The sequence below is a fragment of the Sorex fumeus genome, unplaced genomic scaffold (genome assembly GCF_029834395.1).
Source record: "Sorex fumeus unplaced genomic scaffold, SorFum_2.1 ptg000026l, whole genome shotgun sequence".
Classification (NCBI taxonomy): Eukaryota; Metazoa; Chordata; class Mammalia; order Eulipotyphla; family Soricidae; genus Sorex; species Sorex fumeus.
This window is the reverse complement of record NW_026606083.1, coordinates 17,165,429-17,188,660: the sequence shown is the minus strand read 5'-3', so window position 1 is coordinate 17,188,660 and position 23,232 is coordinate 17,165,429. Positions and strand designations below refer to the sequence as shown.

Genomic DNA, 23,232 nt, shown 5'->3' with positions numbered 1-23,232 from the left:
TGTTCTGTGTGTCTTCATGTCCAGTATCTTTTTTGGGATTTTCTTGGTCTATTCAGGTTTCCTATTTACAAATGTCAGTGCATTTGATGTTGAAGGAATCATTGATTAAATGTGACATACCTCACTAAGAAAAGGAACTACAGATTCAAAAAACTAAATACTGTTGAGCATTAATGTTCTCTTGTTTGGACCCCATGTTTGGAATTCAGTACATTTTGATCTTTTAAATACTTTATTGTACACTTGGCTCTAATGCTCACTCTATAGAAAAGAGATTACAAAATGAGTTGTCCTTTATCCATTTCATGGTGAATTTGATCATTAAAAGAATCAGGTCCAAATAAAAGTATGAATAAAATTCTGCAAATTATAAAATGAAATTGAATCTTAACTAGTCATGGAGAAAACTACATTTTCCTATAAAATTTTATTTTTTGAGTATACACATTACATATTTATAAATGAGAAATTGGATATAGGAAAAACAATTGTGAAAGAAAATATTTAATGGAGGAAATTATTGATAAAATATGATTTAGGGGAAGAAGTCTCTTTTATATGGTTTTAGTGTTAATTGAGTTAGGGGAGAAAAGTTGTCTCAACAATGTTATTTGTTAATTGGGCAAATATGTCCTATATGTCCTATACACTTGGGAAATTATATGTAAAATTAGACAAGGTTTTATTTGGGGAAAATTGAAGGCTAATAGTCAAACAGTTATGCAGTTGAAGTTTTACAAATCATGACAGGTAGCAAAAGTATCAAGGGTCAAAGTGAGGCTGAGGCTATAAAGTGCACATCTTGCATGTGTGAGACCCTCATATCACATTACCTCTTGAGAGCCACATGGTGTTATTGGGAGTAGTGCCTCCCTGACAATAAAGAAAGAGATGAAGATATTGACTCAAGTCAAAGCTTCCAGTTCTGGAAGTATTTCCTGCTGAGGTCAGAGGCCATGCTTAAATTCGATAGTGTTGATTTTCTGAATGTGACAAGAGACCCATATGGTTTTAAGAGATTTTACTTATTTACGTATTTATTTATTTATTTGCTTTTTGGGTCACTCCCGGCGATGCTCAGGGGTTACTCCTGGTTCTGCACTAAGGAATTACCCTGGCGGTGCTCAGGGGACCATATGGGATGCTGGGATTCAAACCCCGGTCGGCCGCGTGCAAGGCAAACGCCCTACCCGCTGTGCTATCACTCCAGCCCCCTGATTTTAAGAGATTTTAAAATTGTTTTTGATATAATGGAATACTTATGAAAGGTTATAATGATACTCTGGTGCATTTCAATACAAACAGTAATTACCTTTTCTCACCTGCAGCAATAATGGCCAACTTCACTGGCTTTAGTACCAGTGTTTTGGGGTGTGAATCTTAATTCTGATATTTATTTTTCCCATCTATAAGAGGCAATAATAACCCATCTGCATAGGGTTGACTGAGTTACTGCATGTTTATTATTTCAAACATTACCTTTCATGTAGTAAATACTGTGTTTGCTGGTGCTTAGCAGTGTACAGGTTGTATTAGAATGCACAGGACAATTAGTAAGTAGAAAATTGAGATTTTCACCTCATCCAGAAAAAACATGAATACCTTTCCCTTAGGCACAGGTGTTTTATCCAAGTAGGGTGAAAAGCAAAAATTTAGAAATATGAAAAACTTGCAGGATCTCTAGGGCTGATTTTAACAGAGAGTGGAACTATTGATGGAAGATTAGGTCTCAGAATTAGGTGTGGCATCGAGGTCCAGTTCCCAAGGTCTTTGAATGGGCTAAGGTGGGTAATATTGCCTAAGCAGGCAAGGTTGCTCCCCTGTCTGTTTACTTTGTTTGCATGCACCCTCCATTTTTTGCTGTTGCATCAGAAATTGCTTAGAATTCTAAATTATAATTTATAGCAGTGTGGTTGAGTTAGGAGGATTGTCATTTTGTCTTTCTCATTACCCTTGAGCAGATTCAGATTCATATTAACTGTTTGTTTTAGAGAAAGTATAAAGATGAAGCAGAGAAAATGCTCTCTAACTATTCCACTGTGGTAGATACTCCAGAAATTCAGAGAATTAAGACAACCCAACAAAACATTAGTGCTGTGAGTATTCATTATTTCTGTTGTCACCTTGCAGTGTTGTTTTGTAAGAAGAACCATTGTTGCTCATTATCTGACTTTTTTGCTATTTTGATTGAATTTTCTATAAAATGTATTATCTCTGCTTTAAAATAATAAAAGTATCAAATGATCTTACAAGTTATAATTTATCTTTTTAAAAAAGAATTATTACAAATTCGAACTTTATTCTTTGGTAAAGTAAAGTAAAGTAAAGGCCCTCCCGTTGATCATCAATTTGCTCGAGCGGGCCCAGTAACTTCTCCATTGGAGACTTTGTTGTTACTGTGTCTGGCATATCGAATACTCTCGGTAGCTTGCCGGGCTCTCCGAGAGGGGCGAAGGAATCGAACTCGGGTCGGCCATGTTGGCTGCGTGCAAGGCAGACACCCTACCCGCTGTGCTATTGCTCAACTGAGTTATTTTTAAGTGAATTTTAAAATTTCACCAAAGAAGATAGTCTTGTTCTTCTACTCAAATTATGTTTGAAAATGAAAATCATTATATGAAGTGATTTTCTTCCTGGGACAATAATTATTTTCACTGATAATATATCTAAGGATTTATTTGCACTGATATTATATCTAGGGATATATCACCAGTTTCAAATTGTTTGTATCTTTATTTGTGGGAATTGTATTGGCACCATTCATTCAGAAGTTGGGTCTGTGCTTAATGATTATATTAAATGAATTATAAAATTATAATTATTGAAAGAAAATATAAATATTGGTCATACACAGGGATGCACAAATAGTACAGGGATTAAGGTACATGCCTTGCATGCAGCCAACCCTTTGCTTCCCCTATTTAATCTCCAGCCTCACAACGGTACCTTGGGCACCACCAGATGTAACCCTGGGAGCCCCTGATATTATTGGGGTGTTCCAGATAATTTCTAGTACCCCAGAAGATTTCATAGGTTACCAGATTTTTAGCTTTCAGAGAAAAATCCAACTCCTAGTAGGCCATACTGGGTTGCTAGGTATTGAGAGAGGAGTTGGTTCTGTTTTGATATGCCTTTTTTTCTGCTTGTTCTGGCTTTCTCTAGAATGCTTTGGTTTTACTCTATTGGAAAGGATGGTTGTGGGGAAGAGAGTCCTGGGGTTAGGTTAACAAATAAATCTGTGTCAAAGAGACATGATTAATGTGAATGTTGATAATAAAGTTAACATGTTCTTTGAAGAGAATGGGAGCATCCTTGTTGATGTGGATAGAGTTAACATTTTCTTTGAAGATAATGAGAGCATTCTTATATTAGGAGAATAGCACTTGCTTGAACTTGCATGCTGTCTTTGAATTAAATGATGGTTGCTTAGTGAGCCTTCATCTTATAAACTTTGATTTTTCTTAATTACATGTGACATATTTATATTCAAAGAAGTAAACTCTAGTTTGTTATTTTGTTCTTAAATAACCTGCAGTTACCCAAGGGCTGTATACTAGGACAGGCATTTGAGAGCTATTTGTGATATAATGGAATATGAAACCAAAATTGGGCATTTATTCTCATAATGGATAGATTTAATTGGTTGACATAATATTGGTACTCATCAATAGATGCTGTATTCATATTACTTGAAAACCTGAGACATTGTCTTTCTTTCATATGAAACAGATATAGACTTGAATTCTAATAAGCTTATAGCAATTCTTTTCCTTCTCTTTTAATAAAGGTATTTTATAAGAAAGAAATAGGAGCTGGCACATCCGTAAAAGATACTCCAGAGATTGAACGAGTGAAGAAAAATCAGCAGAATATTAGTTCAGTAAGTTCTCTATGGCATTAATTATCCTTTTCAAAAGCAAACATAAGCTAGATAAATGTTTTTAGTTCTTTCCTAAACTGGCTGCCTTTCTCTTTTATTTTTCACTCTGCTGAAATGCTATTTCATCTAATATCAAAGGCTTAACTTCCAGAAGGCAAGAGTAGCCTGTTCCCCCTTGAACCTAAGCAGTGTTTCATCTTGATATATCATAGTGCATAGAGATAGATCACTTTAATAGTCTAGTAATGCAATCTAGGATTAGATTTCCTCTTTTTGAACAGTATTTTAATGGTATTAAAATTTTCGGAGAAAATATACATTTCAGTAGCTCTCTATAACTTTGAGAAAGGAAAATTTTACCCTGATCGAATGATGAAAGCCCCTACATTATTTATTTGGTGACTTAAGAGAAGGTTTTAAAGATCCTATTTGCCTTCTGCTTCTTCCAGATTTCAGCAAAGAAAACACACACCTTTACAATAATTGATAAAATAATTTATTTGCCAGTTCCCTTTGAGCATGGGGGAAGGGTAGAAAAGGCACTTACTTTATCATTAAAAGCTTCTCAATTCTGTGTTTGATGTGGATAATTGCTCTCCTTACCAACAGGTCTTCTTCCACATATTTAATTATTTCTTGTTGAAAAAGTCAAAAGAGTTCTTTTCTTAAATCTGTTCCTTTCTCTTTACTCTTGGAGACTGTATCTTCTAGAGTTTTTCTTGAAGTTATGCAAGTAGAACTTCCTTGGTGAGACTCGTCTGTCAGTCACTCTGATCCTAGAATAAGAAGGAAACAGCAGGAAAGGCAACGTAATTTCATAGAAATACATCCTTCAACATGAATTTTTGCAGAGGCTGCATAATACTCATGCTATATAGTCTTGGTGGCATGTATGAAGTTGTCTTCTAAAAAAAAAGCAAAAGAAGGATCTTCTTATGAGGAGATCTGATCGTCTTATGAGCTTGTCTCATTGTCAGAGTGAGAGTCTGGGTCAGGCCCCACACATGTCTGTCTGACAGAGAAATTAGTATGGGAAAGATGTATACAGTATTTTCTGCACTTTCAAGACAATATTTGAAATGTACCCATCAATGTACTACAATACGACGTTATAAATGTCCTGTAGTGTGTCCTGCTGTTGCCAACAGTGAAATAATGGTGCCATTTTGATGAGTTTGAATTGTTTGAAAAACAAAGATGCTCATCTTTAATCATATTTAGCTTCCCACCCAAGGAAAATCACGCACAGTCATTCTGTATATCATTTCTTGGCCCAGCTTCTCATCGCCTCTTCTAGCAGACATTAAATGCATGGCTGTGTGTCTCTGTGAGGCTGGGCCATAAACTTCTGTTTAGTATTCAAATGGAAAGTTGCCCTTTCAAGATTAGCTAGATATGTCAAACCAAGATATGATTCTATAACATTTAAAGAGCTTGACGTTTTTCCACCTCCAGAGTACAAGCCTTTTAGCTATTAGTTTTCTCTATTAGGAGCTAGTTTTGAATCTTATTTAGAGGTAGCCTGTCCCTGGATACTTTCAGTTTAACTGTTTTAGATCTGAACTAATATTGGTATTGTTAGTTGTGTTTAAGCCTGCAGGTAGTATCTGAGAACTTTAGATACCATTTATTTGTTATTGCCTGCATAGGTTTAAAACTTCCTCATTTTGAGCACTAGCATGTGATTTCTAAAACATATTTTTCTTGTGGATTTAAGCTATTGCTAAATTTCAACATGCACCACTTAAGTCTAGCCTTGGTTTTCACACATAGAAATGTCTGCACACGCCCTTTTCTGACGTGTCATTTTCCATGAATTTTAGACATAGAAAAATACCTCATGATGTGGCATCACTAATCATGTCATAAATTTAGAGAACTGTTACTTCTACTACTTGTATCCATGTTCTGCCATTGTCATTTGTGAGGTTCATGTGTTTTTAACTAGATTTGAAGGAGGAGTGTTGGAGCTTAGAAATAGATTTTACATGCGATGATCATGTATGAGGAAGAAATTCTCTGAGTTTCTGCTTCTCTTCTCTGCTCCTGTTTCAAATTTGCCCTTAAATACCCCGGTGAATGTCAGTCAATATCTTAATAGGCACTAAAAAGAACACTGCATCACTGTCATCCTGTTGGTCATAGATTGCCTCAAGCAGGCCCCAGTAACGTCTCCTTCATCCTAGCCCTGAGATTTTAAAAAGTGCCACATTCAAGGCTCTTTCAGGGTCAGGAGAATGAGACCCATCATTGTTACAGGTTTTTGGCATATTGAATACATCACGGGGAGTTTGCCAGACTCAGCCGTGTGGGCAAGATACTTTTGGTAGCCTGCCAGGTTCACCAGAGTAAGACCTAGATAATAAAATGTTGCTTCTGGGAATAGGGTTTTATAGTCCCTGGGTCTTGGCCGTTGATGGGATTACATGGTGCCGGGGGCAGTTGGTGGGTGTAATGCCTGGAAGGGGGGATCTGGGTGGAGGAGGCCCCAGTCCCAATCCATCTATGCCCCAGGTCCCGCACTCCTGGGTTCCTCTGCTGTTCATTTCATGAGTGAGGCTAGTGAGGCTAGTCTAAACATGTGGAGAGTGGTCTTAAGCATGGCTGTGACTGGAACCGGAGGTCTTCAGCTGCTGGGGCTCTGCTCACCCTGGTGAATGTCAGTCAATATATTAATAGACACTAAAAAATAAGAGATATTTATATTGCTTTAAGATATTTTCCAAGACTTTTTGTGCATATATCTAATAACATTTTTATAAGAAACATTTAAAAAAAATTTTCTTTCATTTAAATTTTTTTTGTTTTTTAATTAATTTTTATTATGAAACATTTTATGTATTATGAAACATTTTCCCCTCTCGGAGAGCCCGGCAAGCTACCAAGAGTATTTGATATGCCAAACACAGTAACAACAAAGTCTCCAATGGAGACGTTACTGGGCCTGCTCGAGCAAATCGATGATCAACGGGAGGGCCTTTTTTTATCTTTATGAAACATTTTAAATTTTTAACTAAAAATTATTTCACTTATGGATAGGTGAATATAGTTTTATTTGCTTGATAGGATAAAGAGATCCTTAAAGTATCTGATACAAGTTAAAATTTGTGTTCACTTTGAAGAAAAATTGTTATTTAATTTAAACATTCAATTTAAATTTAAACATTTAAACATTCAATTACACAGTAGTTAGAAGTGGAAAATTCTTAGCTTGTTTGAGTATTTTGTTGAGCAAAAGCTCAAAAATACAAAAAGAAATAAATTTTAAAAATAAAAATTACATAGATGAAATACAAAGACAAAATAAAACAGACCACAGCCATTACTGGTCCTCTAGAGCTAAAGAAAGTGAAAGAGAACCAGAAGAATATCAACAATGTGTGGTCACACTTAAGTGCTTTTTTCTATTGTATTGAATGTTGATCCACAGTAAGGGTCTGATACTTGATCACACAAGGCCTCATGACTACAAATATAATAGTCTATACAAAGGTAGAGCATGTCCTTAGAGATGGAGATGATTTCACCATCTAAGAATCAGGCAAGCCCAGTGCTGTGTGTACAACTAGAAACCCACCAAAGCTCATCTCTTCTGTTCTTATTTTCTGAGGAGGGCACTTCCATGTCCAGTGAGTTTTATCTGATGAACCAGAACTGGTAGAATTTTTACTGTCACTAGAAGAAACTGAACCAGAGATAAAACACCTTTTATCTGTTGTTCCAATTTTAAAACAATGAATAGTGTTTAGATGTATACTGTGCTTTCTGAGTTCTTGGTACACATGGTCTCATTTCATAGTAAGTTCTCATTTCTTTGCAAAATCCAGTGGCTTAAAGGCTGGAGAAGGGAGATTTGTATAAAGAGGAACCTCCTTAGAGAGAGTCATATTTGGGTGTGGTACCAAAGAAATTATAAAGATTGCATGTGCAGAAGGGACTTTTTTATTACTAAACTAACTAATGTCCAGGGTCCAAGACTTGAAGGGTAAAGTTTGGAGTCATGAGTGAAAGGTGGCAGGTGGTATGAGGGGCGAGAGATGGATCAAGTGTACAAAGGTCTGTGACCACACTGTCATTGGTTACTCCACTAGCCCCTCAGATTTCCAGAGTGTGGGGACTGTGATAACATTGTACTGCAACTAATAAGTGTCGACTGCATGATTGGACCTTGACAGAGATGAATTGCTTTCATTTGTCCTCTTTCTAAAACAAGGGTGTTTTCAATCCACCATAGTAACATAGATGTACTCCCTAGACAAAACTATATTTGAAAACCACTGAGTTTATTTTTCATGCCTCACTGATTTATTTTTTAATGAAAAAATAATATTATGCACATCACAAGGGACATCTGGTCAGGCATATGAAAATCCCGAATAGAAGTATGGAGAACTCTATATTTGTGAGGTTAAGTGTGACCCTTAGATTGTTAGTTTTCCATGCATACCCCACTTTGATCATTTCTTGTCTAGCCCTCAGAAATCCTCCTCATACCTCAATTTTCTCATCTATAATTCAGGAACTAGAGTATTGAGTGAGCTGTTGCCTGAAAAACACTCACATCTCTGAGTGGACAAGACTTGAGAAGTCCCTGCATCACATTTATGTCTCCCAGCATCCACCTACTGGAGACCAGTGGATTCCAGCAGTTTGTATCAGCAGTGCTGCTCAATGGATGTTTCCCCTCTGAGCTTAACCAAGAGTCATCCTTTCTTGTCTCTTGCCATCAATAGAGATTATTCTAGAACTTTACCACCTTTAGCACAGTTACCCATCTTGAAACTGCTGAAACTATTGAGCTGTGCTCGATGGCATGAAGTAAGTAGCACATTGAGGAAATAGTCACAGTGGGTCAGGTCTTTTGTCATCTCTTTACATGGTATCAGACTCCTCAACACTGAGGAGGGGAGATATTCAAGTATGTTTTCTGCTGGACCCCTGTTGACCATATTGAAAGAAAAGCAACAAAATACCAATACTAAATATTACACTTTTAAAAATCATTGACTATGGAGTAACATGTTATGAAACTTTATCCTCTAGTTTTGCTTGTCAAAATTTATTTGCTGGACATGCCATTTTGCTTCTCTGTGTTGGAGCATTGTTTACCAAAGAAGCTGATCACAAATGATGAAATCTGATTCCTTCAGCTATGAAAGTGCACCTCTGTGTAGCTGGGGACATTTCCATGGTGCTAACTAGAGGGCAGGGCTTCTCATATTAGGACTTCAGTAGAGAAGACACCGAGTTTCCTGATTTCACTACAGGAGTCTGGAGTATAGCCTGGGACTGGTGGGAGCTCTAATGACAAGAGAACAGCATTCTTACTGTTGTTTTAATTGCATAACATGGACCTATTTAACCACAGAATTATTCTTTTTAAATATACAATGGTGTGTGGGCACATGAGCTAGTGTAAACCACATGCCTTGCATACATGAGACCTGGGCTCCATCCCCAGACCACAAAAAGGAAAATCAACTCCATAACAAAAATATACAATGATGATTTGATAAATGTTGCTTTCGAGTCTGGGATCCCTAAACAGATGAAGTCTGTTAGCAATACATCTTCCTCTGTACACTCCTAATTAAGACTTCAGTGAATAATCGCTCTGTGGCTTGTGATGTTTCTGTTAATCTATCCCATTGTCATGGCTCACATGTCCTTCCTATAAACCTACCCTGTCCCATGTCTTGTCTCCCAGCTGCAATATAAAGAGCAGAACTACAAGGCAACTCCAGTCAGCAGCACCCCAGAGATAGAGAGAGTGAGGAGAAACCAGGAGCAGCTGAGCATGGCAAGTTTCTTCTTCCTCTTGGTTAACATTGCTTGTTCTCTCTTTGCTGTGCTCTGTCTTTGCTGTGCTCTCAGGAAGCTTTCCACACTCTCCATACTGGGATGTTTCTTTTCACGTGCACATATCGAAGGGTTTGAACTATGGCTCTTCAACCTGGACCCCAAAATTCTGGGTCTGTGTTGCTGTAAACTTACCATCTTTGTGTATTCAAGAAATATTTGTTAAGTATTAATTACCCCCATTTTACTCCTGGCACCTTAAATCACCACTGGCTTGTTGAAACACCCTTAATGTAATAGGCGTTGTTTTGGTCTCTAAAACATAAAGCTGGATTAAGTTCCAGTTCCTAAGGACTTTGTAGTTTAATAGGTAAACTTACAAATGTACATCTAGGTAAGGATCAGAGGATTAGTGGGTCTTGGGCTAAGCTGAGAAAAAAAATGTTATCTACTGGAACAGAACAAAAGAAGACCTGACTTGACTGGGGTACTAAGATTCATTTAGGGAATTTTAGAAACATAGCAGAAAACCTTATTCAATGATCTAGTACAATACAGTGACTATTAATCATGAGACACCTCTACCATGGACACTGTGCTAAGTACCTTATGTGAATCTATGAGGTTCATAAGATCATTTTTATAGTTTCTTGGTGTTGCAGTGCAAATCTTTGGGAGATCAGAATACCTCCCTGGACCAGCAGGATGTAAGGATAGATCAAAGCTTTGAACCCAGGTCTTGAGAATCAAAAAATCTCTTTCAAAAATACATAATTATTTTTCTGTTTTCTTAATAGAACTTTTACTAATATAAGCAACAGAGTTCTTCTCCCCAACTTAAGTTATTTAAAAGGCTTTAAAACTTAAGAGTGATTGATTCCAGATGTAGGAGAAAATAAGTGTCTAGATTTATTCTTATGGTGACCCTGAATTTTACAAAATCATTTTAAAGAAGCACAACCAAGCCTATGCGTTTGCTTAGTGATGTGAATCAGAATCCATGATTCTGGTGTAGAGGTGAGTATGAAAGCTGATGCATCGCTACTATGGAAAAAAGGTGTGAAAGAGATAAGGTTAATTCTGAGTCTCAGTCTCTGTGGTATTTGGATGGAGACCATTTTGCTATAGATTAAAATTCTTATATATTTTTTCATAGGTCAAATACAAAGGAGAGATGAAACAGGCAACAACCATATCTGACCCCCCGGAGCTGAAGAGAGTGAAGGAGAACCAGAAGAACATCAGCAATGTGTGCTCTTTGCAACTTTCTTCCTTTGATAGCGAATGTATAATCTGTATGTCAGAGAAGGGATTGTGTTAGCAGAATTTCCATGACCCTGAGTGACCATTCTACTCTCAGTGGCTACTAATTGGGACGGTTTTAGGATCTTAGGCTGAAAACAGGAGGTAACCAGACAGAATTCCCATTATGATTTTAATCTTGGAGTTCTGTGTATCCCTCTCATCTTGTCTTCATGCTTAGGTTTGCTTTGGTGTTGCTTCGTGCTTTGGGGTTGCCCAAAGAGAGGCAGACAAATAAGCAGTCTTTGTGCTTCTGAGATTCGTTCTTATTTTAGTTACTTCCTACCTCACTCTCTATCTCTGAGTTCCCCTAATTGTCATTTTATTTTCGACTCTCTATGGGGGAGAAATGATAAAATATGCAAGCTGAAGAGATCCCTGTGCACAAGTCTACTTTAGGGCCACTTGATATAGGGCTTTCATTCGTGACTCCCCACTCCTGATTCCCTTCTGTTTATGTAATCCTAGAATGTAGTTCATGCAGAGAATCCTTTTCTTGAAGTCATTAACATATAGATTGGGTTCTTTGGAGGAGGAAATTTGGAAATCTATTAAGTTTAAAGAAATCTTTTATTCTTCAAACATTTCAAGTCTTTTAGCCAGGTTCTAAAGCAAAGGCAGGTTATTATTTGGAACTTTTCCTAACAGCTGTGATTGGGAGAAGTAGATGCTCATCTTTTCAATATTTTTAGAGTCACTCTTGATGTGACTTCATTACTCTCACAAAGTAACATGGAAGGAGTAATGGAGGGGTGGGAAGCATGCTGGTCTGTTGATGGATGACCAGAGTAACCATGTTTTCCAAAGTTCTGCGACATTTAATTACTAAAATACCACTACACACTCATACTAGTAAGGCTAGGAGTTCCATAAGTCATATCCACAAAGACATTTCTCTACTTCTCAGTGATGAAATGCTTATTACACAGTTATTGATGGCAGGCCCAACTATTTGAGTCCATTTACTGTGATTTGGACACAGTCACTGTGATGAAGTGAATTAAAATAGATTTGTTTAAGATGTAAGCATTTAAAACATGGTGGTTTGTCAGTTATCTTTTTTGACCTGCTTTTTAATAGAAATACCATGAGACTTGGAATTGTATTGAGATGATTCATGGCACTCTATTGTTTTTTGTTGTCTGAAATGATAGGTTTGTTATAAAGGTCAACTGGGAAGAGCTACAGCTTTAAGCGTGACTCCTGAAATGGAAAGGGTAAAGAAGAATCAAGAAAATATTAGTTCGGCAAGTGGTTTTATTCATTTTGGACTATCACAAAAGATGCACTTTTTTTGGTTTACTGGCAGTTCTTTAATTTTTGTGTAAAATAAAATCTACTTTTGAGAAACATTGGCAATACATTGTATTAAGCCCAATTATGCTTTAGATGATTTCAAAGAGCTGTCACTCTACAAAATGATATTATCTTGCAACCCTTAATTGATAGTTCTTGATGTGAGCAACAATCATATTTAGAATTTAGTTTTAATTTTATCAAGTCGATTGGAACAATGATTTATGTTATTTCAGCCAGCATCTTTGAAAGTAGTAATGTTTTTGATGTGTAAAATGAATAGTTGTCATTTCACAGATATAGACCATTGAATATGCATTGTTAGATGCTCTCTGCAAAACCAGGTAAGAAATGAGTCATTGTTCCATTGCAAGACTTTAGGAGGAAAACACTGTCAGATGCGATGTAAAAATCATTGCTGATTTTCATCTAGTGGTGCATATCCCTATCTTTTTTGGATAGTGTACTTATCTTGCTGTGTATCTGTTGGGCCTTTGGTTCTGAGTTGCATACATTGCCCTAGGGTGGGCAATAATTGGTATCTTCATCTTACACATGGGCAGCTTCTCATTCTAGCATTCTGATGGTCAAATTTCAAGATGGGCTCTGGGGCCACGAGTCAGCATTTATGTTTGTCAGTTTGCAGCTGCTGGTGGCATTCCTGTCCAGAGATACTGGAATAATATCAATTACCTTTAGGTTGTAAAGGGAACAATGTGTTCCTCGTTTCTTATCCTCTATGGAGGGACAAAATAAATGAAACTTGTGGGAATGTTCGTTTGTGTCTTCTGTGGTGTCATGGTGAAAAATGGGGAAATGCAGAACCAGAAAAGTAACTATAGGCTCCTATTGGTTTTGGGTTTCCTATTAACTTTAAAAACCACTGTAACTGACTGCACTTTCAGTGAATTTTTTTTCCTGAAGCCATTAAAAGAGATCTTCAAGTAAAATTATTTTCAGTCATTATTCGAGACCTGAGTAAGTCAGAGAATTAAGTTACTTGGGAAATAATTCAGAATATGTTATCTGTTTCACTCATTGGGAAAGCTTAAAAAAGTGATGCCACTTTTAAACATTACAGTGACCTTCTAAACATGTTCTGCTATCTGCTTTGCAGGTAAAATATACCCAGGATCATAAACAGATGAAAGGCAGACCAAGTATGATTATAGATACACCTGGTCTGAGACATGTCAAAGAAGCACAAAATCATATTTCAATGGTAGGGCACAACCAGATTCCTCTCTCACGACTAAAACTTTACTAAAGAGCCGCACCACGTGGTGTGCTGACACTTCATGCACCCTTAATCCTGGACAACTAACAAAGCATGAGAATGCTGTTGGGCCCATCCTTTGGGTCCCCCCCCGAAATGTAATAGAAATGTTTCATCTAATAAAATAATTTTTCTCAGTGATGTTTTTGGTGTGTTTTATTTCTAACTTGACTACCATCAGTGCATTGTGTGAAAGACTTTTGCCTGGATTTCTTTGCAATTAATTTTTAGATAGCGTTTTGTGTCATTTCATGGTACAAAAAGTTTTTTAAGATGTATGTTTTAAAAGCATTTTAATGATATTGTATATATATGTATTGTAAAGTACACCTATTTAAGGTCTATAGTACAATAGTTTCTATAATAATTTAGAACTAAGCAACCATAACCCTAATCCAGCTCTAGAATATAAAACTGTATGTTTTGAAGCATAAATAAGTTTTTATGATTATATACAAATTTATGTATTTTCCTGTAACCTTCAACCTAACTATAAATGGTACTGTTTTCTTGAATAATTGTGTACAAATATTCTACTATTTTACTACATGTTAAATGTTAAGGTTTAGAAAAATCAGTTTGAAGCTAGTTTATACATTTTAGTGAAGAGGAACAAGATAAAAAAAGCATTAAAAGCAAAATCTTTTAAAACCTTTTATTTAAAGATGGATGTAGCTCTGACTTTTGAGAGCTTTTATTATTATTATTATTATTATTATTATTATTATTATTTTGACTTTTTTGGGTCATACCTAGCAATGATCAGTAGTTACTCCTGGCTCTGCACTCAGGAATTACTCTTGGCAGTGCTCTGGGGACCATATCGAATGCTGGGAATCGAACTCGGATGGGCCACGTGCAAGGCAAGCACTCTACCTGCTGTACTATTGCCCCAGCCTCCAGAGAGCTGCTCTTTTTGAGGGTGAAAAACAAAAATATTCTCACTGGTTTTCTCATGTTGGAAGCCTGAAGTCTCAGACATTGTTTCTTAATAATTGGAAACTATCATAGAAAATGATCTAGATGCTGCTGGTTAGTGACAGACATCATCGCTTAGATATGTGAGACATGTGGCAAGCAATACATTTCCAATTTAGCTCATGTTGGTTTTTTTCTTGTTTCTTTTCCAGGTAAAATATCATGAAGATTTTGAAAAGACCAAGGGAAGGGGCTTTACTCCTGTTGTGGATGACCCTGTGACCGAGCGGGTGAGGAAGAACACCCAGGTGGTCAGTGATGCGGCCTACAAAGGGGTCCATCCGCACATCGTGGAGATGGACAGGAGGCCTGGAATCATTGTGGGTAAGCTGAGTCTGTCCAGGTGGGATGGCTCCACCAGATGCTATGCTTCCCTCCTTGGTTTAGAAGGAGCCTGCTCACCCATTGGAGTCCACCACCAATGTCTGATTTAGTGCCCAGCTGGAAATGGATCCTAGCCAACTGCTATTGTGTCCACAATGTAGATGGGGCACATGGCTGTCAGTTCCTGGCATGAGAGGTTAATTCTTTGGTAATCCCTGCAGATACTTTTTGTGATTGGTCTTAAAGAGCTTTCTTGTGTTAAAAACATTCCTACTTGCTAAAGAAGCAGCTCAAACATCTGACCTGGATGATAAAAATGATTAAATAATGAGTTTTGTTTTTTCTTCAGCACGTGTATTAACTCAGTCTGTGAGGCTACAGACATTATCTATATAGGATGACAGGAAATAATCACTTTTTTTCTAAACCATAAATAGACACATCATAAGATTCTGATGGTATTCCATAATATGAGTAGCTTATATATTTCAAATATTATTTTGCAACGGATCAATGGGAGGACAGAAGAAGGAACTTTTCCCCTCCTGCCATCTGTTCCTCAGTCAGGGAAAATCTTGGTTGTGGCGTAGGCTGCTAGGTTCATACTAGAGTCAGAGATAGGGATAGAAATGACAGTTAACTGATTTTCAATACCTGTCAACAATATCCACTTTCACATGGCTATTTTCTTTAGAGATGCAAGCTTCTGAATTTGGGGTGGCTAGTAAAATAAGATTATTGTTAATCATGTGACAATATCTTAGTAATCTCAGTGTTAAATACCTTTATCTTCAAAGGTAGGAGTTTGCTTTTGTAATGAGTTAAAGGTTATGGGGTGTGGGTTGGATGGGGAAGCTGTTCTTGGTCTGGCATCAAACCCAGGTTCTTGCACATGTGAGATATGTGCGCAGTGACTGATATGTATATATAGATATAGATATGCTTACATATGTAGATATATCAGGGCTATATATACACTCATATATACATATATACATATATATAGCAGGGGGATATTTTAATTTAAAACATGGTGGTGAAATGAGACCACTAAGTTACTTATATGATGATAACTAAAGGGACTCTGAAAGTATTTTCTAAAGAGCGATTCTAAATGTATTTATAGACAGTTGATTGCATTGCTGAACTTCCCAACTTGGTTATTTAGTTGTGATGTTTTCAATGAAATTTCTTTCATTGAGCTATATGATTCTTTTATAAACATCCTATAGAAGGTCTGATTCATATCTTTAGAATGGAAATATTAAAGTTTGCAAAGTTCACCCTTGGTGGTCTTACATTAGATTAGGTGCCAGGAACGTCAAGGAGATCCTTGCTAGAACTAGGGGATTATCTAGATCTGTATTTCTTAACCAGCATCCTCCCCCTACCCAATATTCCAAGGAATGAGGGAGGCAAAGCATAAATTAGGGGGCCAACCAGTATGATGTGGTGGGTCACATGAAAGTAGCAATGTCAGAAGGAGCCCATCATTAGAAAAAGGTTGAGAAACACTTCTCCAGACTTTAAGATCTGAAAATTCAATACTCATTACTTTTGAGGTAGAAATTAGTACTATTATAATAAATATGTTTATGACTCTAAATTATTCACTTATAAAGCAATTTAGAGTTAGTTTCTCTGTATTGATGAAAACTGTTTTCCATTGGAAATTGTGAAAATTCATTTATTTTATTAATTTATCTATTTTATTGAATCACTATGAGACACACAGTTACACAGTTGTTCGTGATTGGGTTTCAGTCATACAGTGTTTCAACACTCATCCCTGAAAATTGTGAAACTTTAAAACAATGTACATTCAGTATACTTTAGTGTATGCCAGGCATAAAATAGAGGTTTAGTAATTCAGATGAAACCAATATGTGCTACTTCTAGTTTTGTGAGAGGCTTTGCTCCCCTTGGCCAAACTAAATCTTTCTGTGCTTCAGTCTTCACATCTGTTAAACGGGGGATAAAGTAATAGCTACAGAACTCTTTCTGAAGCTTAAATGAATTATAACTGATAATAATACTCCCAGGCATATGGTAGGCACCACATAATATTAATTAAATATGTCTCTATGGTTAAAAAATGCACTTGCACATGCAAGGCCCTGAGGTGGACCCCCCCCAGGAACTGCGAAAGAGTGTCCCCCCACAAATAAATAGAATAGATGAGATATCTAGTTCCAGTTTATTAATTACAGAAAGTTTTCAATGTTGTTCCATTCTTGGAAACTGTTACTTTGAAGAAAACAAATATAACCAAGGTAGGTCTTCAGTGAATGTGAGTTTTTCCTCCATGGGTCAGGGTTTTTAATTCATCTGTGTTATGATGAAACAACATTGAACAAAGTGACATTTGAGGACCACAGTAATAGATTTGACCCAGGCTCCATTGTTACCACATGTTTATCCCTAGGCTTTCATTCTTCTGGGTTCAGGTTAGCACTATACGGATCACTTTGGGATCATTCACTGGAGAGACTGATAAATCCAGACATTGTTAATTAGATTTGGATTTGTGCCTCTAACTAAAACCGGAGGCTAAATTGACTTGCGCCGTCTGGTTACGCATGATAGCAAGTGAACGGACCTTTGCTTGGCTGGGGGCTGGGTGAAAGCTGCTCCTTTACTCCATCTCTTCTCTCCCATTGCTCAAGCCTGTCCTGAAAGCATTTTTCTTTTCTAATAAATGAATTTCCTGTGAGTTCACTTATACACATACCTTCGATCAAAAAGTAGACATGTCCCAGCTGGCATTTTAAACATTTGCTTCTGTGATAGGGAGAGAAGACCTTTCAGTCTCGTGCAATGACTGCTTCCCATGCTTTTATTAAGGAACTTTGATCAAACATCCCACCTGTTTCAGAGGGTCTAGAACCTGAGTAGTACAGGGTGGCTGCACCTGTGTTGTCTGGGGTGCTGATGTGTTTGCAATGAGTCAGCACTCTCTGTGGCAAGTCAGTGAGGGTCAGCGAGGAAGAAGTCAGGCACCCTCCGTGGACTTGCAGTCCTTTTTAACAAACCCATGTGCAGGCAAACATCCTCTCCTCCCACCTTTGAAGCCCATCTGTAGCCCCGTGATTTGTGTGACCTGTTTGCTTTATCCATAGGTTCCCTTTCATGTGTTTGCCAGGCTCTCTTTGATGTTGATACTGTTTTAATTCTCTCTTGATTTGTCAATTTCTTCCTGTTGGGAAAAGACCTCAAAGTTTGGCGCACAGATCCTGGCTCCATCTTCGATATCGATCCCCTGGAAGATAATATTCAGTCTAGAAGTCTGCGTATGCTCTCTGGTACTGCTTGCATTTTGAGTTTCTATTTGCACATCCCCCTCCCCTCCACCGTGAAAGTGTACAGGTTCCTTGTGTCAACTGTGGAATGTATATCTTCAGGTTGATTCGAACCCAAAAAGGCTCTTATGTTGCTTTAAAATACCATTGATCACTTATGAAAACAAGAGTTGCAGGGCTTTTTCCATATATCCTAGATTGGTCGGTTCTATATTCATTTTAAAAGATGTATAATGCTTACTTACATCTGCTTTTTATTAGTGGCTATGATTTTATGGGTTTCCTGGGCTTGCAAATGCAGTTATTTGGATTGCACTAAGACTGTTGTGAAACATAAAGGAGAATTTGTTCCATGAAAAACACTGTTACAATATTTTAAAGGTAGATTTAGAGAAATATATAAAATAGCAGGAGGGTTTTCTGTATAGCATCATAAATGTTTTAAAATGGATTTTCAAAGTATCCTTTGGAACTCATCTATTTCTGAGTTTCATATGATGTGAAATGTGTAGTTTATGGTGAGAGTTTATTTGACTTTTAACTTAGGTTACATATTTATAATTAAAGGCAAAAACGGAATAGTATGGACATTTGGGGATCATGACAGGCTGGCCTGACATTTCAAACTTTGAGACTGTGTTTGGCACACTCGAGCCTTGACAGTTATGCAGTTATTCTAAACAGTTGTCAGGGCACTAAAGAAATCATCTTGTATCAGAGGTCAGACAAATAATCAAATGTGAGGCAGTTGATAAGAGACATTTATTAATAACACATAAACCTCCTGTATAGAGGGAGAGGGCCAGCATAACTCTTACTCCTCAGGTGGTCGTAGAAACTACCTCTAAATAGCTTAGCTAATGCAAAGGAGTCTGTGAGGAAGCAAGGGAAGGTCAGTCCATTAGGAAGATGACCTAAAAAGTCCCACTAAAGCTATTTAAATTCTGCCCTCTCCACTGATTAGATCCTCCCTGTCACAAGGCTCTAAGAGATAATTATGTGTAAATATCTCTTCAAAGATAATCTTCACTCTCAGAACCTTTCCCTTGAAATTAATCTTTTGCCAAAGATGCATTTGGGTAAGGGACAGCCGATTTTTGGTCCCTTGCACAATAGAATAGATCTATCATTTAGGTCTTGCTCTGATTTTCACTCTAGAATTAATAGTTGGCCTTAATAAAATTGAATTCCCAAGGAAAAGTACAGATTCTAATATTTTTATAATCAGTTTGATCCACATAATCAGCCAAAATAGGATATTAAATTTTCTACACACACATGTGAAAAGGTAACAAATACACATTGTGCTTGGTGGTACTTGAAGGTAGTTAGTTATAATCAGACATTATGTTTTATAGAAATTCATTTATTTGCCAATTTTTCTTAATTTGTGTCAATTTCCCCTCCATACTTCACCTTGGAAAAGAAAATCAGGATGACTGTCTCATTTAAATCATTGATTCCCTGTATGCTAAAGCTTGGGAATTGATGACTAGAATTTATTTCTGATCTTCGGGGTAAAATAAGGAACCATATTCTTCTTTATTAAGCTTTTAAGTCATTGTGTGTGTGTGTATGTGTCTGTGTGTGTCTTTTGGTCTCTGAGTCATTTAACCACAAGCATGAATACTTCCCTCTCCTTCCCACCTTATAGAAAAGGCGAATCAATATAGGAGACACCGTTCTCGATCTCATTCCGGCAGTACTTTTGGTACAGGGCTGGGTGAGGACAAGTCAGAAATATCTGAGACTTTCCCTAGCTTTTCCTGCTGCAGTGAGGGAACCAGACCATCTGACGAAGGAGGTAACAAATATTTATCACTCTCCAAGGAAATGCATGCATTTCTGAGTGTATCACAGAGTGCCTATAAACACATTCCTCACCTTTGGATATTGAACATGGAACTTTTTGACGACTAATCTGTATTTTCGCATGCTGTGGTTTTGTTTGTTTCCTGTTTTTCACTGTTCTCTGCAAATAGACCTGTAATGACTAAGGGGCTTTGAGTCTCTTCTGTGAATCTATTTCCCACGGGTATGATTGGTGGGAGTTGGGGAAGGGAACATAGCAGAAGTGGGTTCTGTTGAGTTTGAATCTGATTTCTATAAAGGCAAATCAATTATATAGTCTGTTATATTTGAGTGACTTAAGAGTTTGCCGAATGATTTGTGTGTGTTTAATAATTGATATTTTCAGTTGCAGACAGAGTTTGAACTTTATAAATGACATTGAATTTTCTACTTACAAGTTATTTATTTAAACAAATGAAAAATGTGATAGTTAATAATTTTTCCACAATTTATATACCCACCTTTTCGCTCAACCTTCTATTTTCTGCCTGCAAGCTGGTGGATTAGGTCTAGAATTTTTGGGGATAGGGATGACAAAGAATTCTTGATGATAAAACCATGGTGAAGACAAAGGTACTTTTAAAGATACTTTTTAATGGGAAGGAAGAAGATGGATGAAGCAAATGTGAACTAATACTGGTTGTTACTTCCAGCCTCAGAGTTCCTATTACTGAAATTCTTAATGCAGGACATTTTGCTATGGTATCAGTTTAGCCCCTCAAAAAAACAGATGGACTGAAACATCTTACCCAATGAACGTCTGTAAGCACTTGTCATTGTGCAGGGGGATTTTGTACTCATTCACATAAAACGCTCAGGAGAATAAATCAGTTTTATCCTGTACATCATAAAAGATGGAAAGATGAATCTAGACTGGTATTAACTAAATAGAAAGGTTTCAAGGGTCTCCTTTATCTGTGAATCTTATCAAAGGTTTGTACATGAGTTTTGCTCTCTGGTAGGTAAGACACACAGAGGGTCTGTGTTCTGTGTGTCCCCTTTCTGAATCTTGTTTTCTGTCCCTTGGGGATTGCTGATAGCCTCTCACTGGCCTGTGCTGCTGAGCCACTCAGCACTGTTGATACTTGGTGAGATAAAAGAAACCTAAAGCAAATACAAGAGCAAACATTGACCAACTTCGTTTAACTTGACTCAGCTCAGCATACACAGTTGAAGTCCTTCCTCTCCCCTCGCCCCCATGTGTTGTACCGTAGAGGCTGCTCCAGAATCTATCCATTAGTCACCACATCAAGCTTTCTTTGTACACCAGTCAAGAGCTTGGATATATCAGTGCACCCAGGGTGAACCAAAAAACCTGACACTTCAAACTTCCGGTCACGTGGAGGGCCTTGACACTAAACAGTTGCCCAAGTCATGTAGGATTGTGGACCGAAAAAGGGCTGTGTAAGAGGGAGGACACAAGGCTAGAAGATCTGAAACAGGGAAATTCTGTCTGGTGTGTTAGTAGGGAACCCTTCCCCAGGGTTGGAGTTGGAGTGCAGTGGTAAATGCATGTAACTAAGTCAGGGGACTTGGAGAGAAAGTTGTTTTTGGTAAAGATAGCAGAGCGCTGAAGTGACATGTCAGGAATATTCAAATGCTGGTATCCAGTAGGCAAGGGAACTTCTGGGACATCTGGACTGAAAGTGAAAGTGGAAATTGTCCTACTGATGACAAGGCCTTGCTTGGATTTATGTGGAGGAGGATAATTCTGCTACTCAGGTTCAGTGGCCTCAATTCTGCTCACAGTATGGGCTTCTTTTACAGGGATGAGGCATGGTTCTTTGTCTCTTCCAGTTGTTTCTAGCAGAGGACCCTATGTCATGCTAAACTGAATGAAAAATGTCTCCATTGAAAGAAAGTACACACAGACATTCTTGCTTTTCTACTAGCATTTGACTGAGATATGAATGACTCCATTTTTGAAAGTAAGAATTTCAGGGAGATGATGGTGGTATGTGGATGATTCTGGGCTGAAGGAGTTTCTCAGTGTCTCAAACACTGCCTTGTAGAAAAAGCCTTTTCTTCAGAGTTATTTATATGAGCTTTCCTCAGCCACCTGCCAAGAACTTGGGATGCTCCGTCTCCAGTGACCTTTTCTCTGATGGCAAATAGATTTTTGAGGTATAAAGCCCAAGTCAAAAGGGTACCACTACATTTGCCAACATGCACATGAGTGATGTGGCACTCAGAGGACTGACATCTGGGTTCATTTGAAAAGGTTTTAGGTTACTTGGAACTGTGTGCCCAATGCCGTTTATTTTAGGGAAAGCACACATGAACTTACATCATGTGTCTGTATACAGATTAGTGACACATTAAACCTAAAGTCACCTCCCCAAGCCTTCCTTTCTCCTTGAAATCATGCTGTGTTTTTAGCTTCCCAGCTTGACAGGTGACCACTAACAGATAGTGAAGTAAATTCCTTTGGAGCCACCCACAGCTCTTGTCTTTTATTCATGCGGCATGCCCAAACATTAACAAATGCCATCAGCTTGTCCAGGAAGAATCTTCCAGGCTTTGACTATGCCCATCTCCCTAGTGCAGCCTCCTATGTCTCTTGGATTAGCACGGTGACTTCCTGCTCCTGTACTTCCCGTCTTGTGTTGCCCACGCTCTGCCCCAGCCTGCTCTCTACATGAACATATGGTTTATGAAACATGTCAGACCACATTACTCTTCTGCCATTCCATTCAGAACACAGCTCAGCTCCTGACCCTGGCTTATCTAATGCTCACTTGATCTGGGCCTTGGCTGGACCCTAAACTCTTTCTGTTCCTCAGAATATTTCCACCACACTGGCCTCCCTGTTTCACCTTACACATGCCAGGAAAGAGCCCTCAGATAACACTGTCTCCCTTCTACTACTGGAGCACTCAAGTTCCCACCTCTTTTCTTCTTTTTTTAAAATTAATTTATTTATTTTGAATACCCATCCCTCCACCAGTAATCATTTCCCACCACCTCCAAGAATCCCAGTAACCCTCCCACCCCCCATCCTCCCCATCCCACCCTGCCTCTGTGGCAGGGCATTCCCTTTTGTTCTTTCTTTCATATTGGGTGTTGTGGTTTGTAAAAGAGTTAATCCTGATTTTCAGGGAGAAACGTTGGATAATTTACTTTCCACTGATCACTTTATATATAAGGAGATGTCACGTGGCCACGTAAGTGGCCACGCGGTTTGGAGTAAAAGTCCTGGTTTCTGCATAACTGAGCTATGCTTGTAG

The 23,232-nt window shown here is 37.8% G+C and overlaps 1 protein-coding gene across 4 annotated transcripts in view; it reads left to right on the top strand.

Moving 5' to 3' along the window:
* Nucleotides 1-23,232, top strand: part of NEBL (nebulette) — a 379,293-nt gene that overhangs the window by 328,529 nt on the left and 27,532 nt on the right. For 2 of the 4 annotated variants that reach the window (XM_056114775.1, XM_056114772.1), the window contains 7 exons: nt 1,992-2,096; nt 3,788-3,880; nt 9,588-9,680; nt 10,836-10,928; nt 12,136-12,228; nt 13,395-13,499; nt 14,684-14,855. In XM_056114775.1, the coding sequence (XP_055970750.1) occupies nt 1,992-2,096; nt 3,788-3,880; nt 9,588-9,680; nt 10,836-10,928; nt 12,136-12,228; nt 13,395-13,499; nt 14,684-14,855 (754 nt within the window). The remainder of the gene's footprint in view (nt 1-1,991; nt 2,097-3,787; nt 3,881-9,587; nt 9,681-10,835; nt 10,929-12,135; nt 12,229-13,394; nt 13,500-14,683; nt 14,856-23,232) is intronic. The other 2 variants (XM_056114773.1, XM_056114776.1) reach the window with 2 other exon arrangements.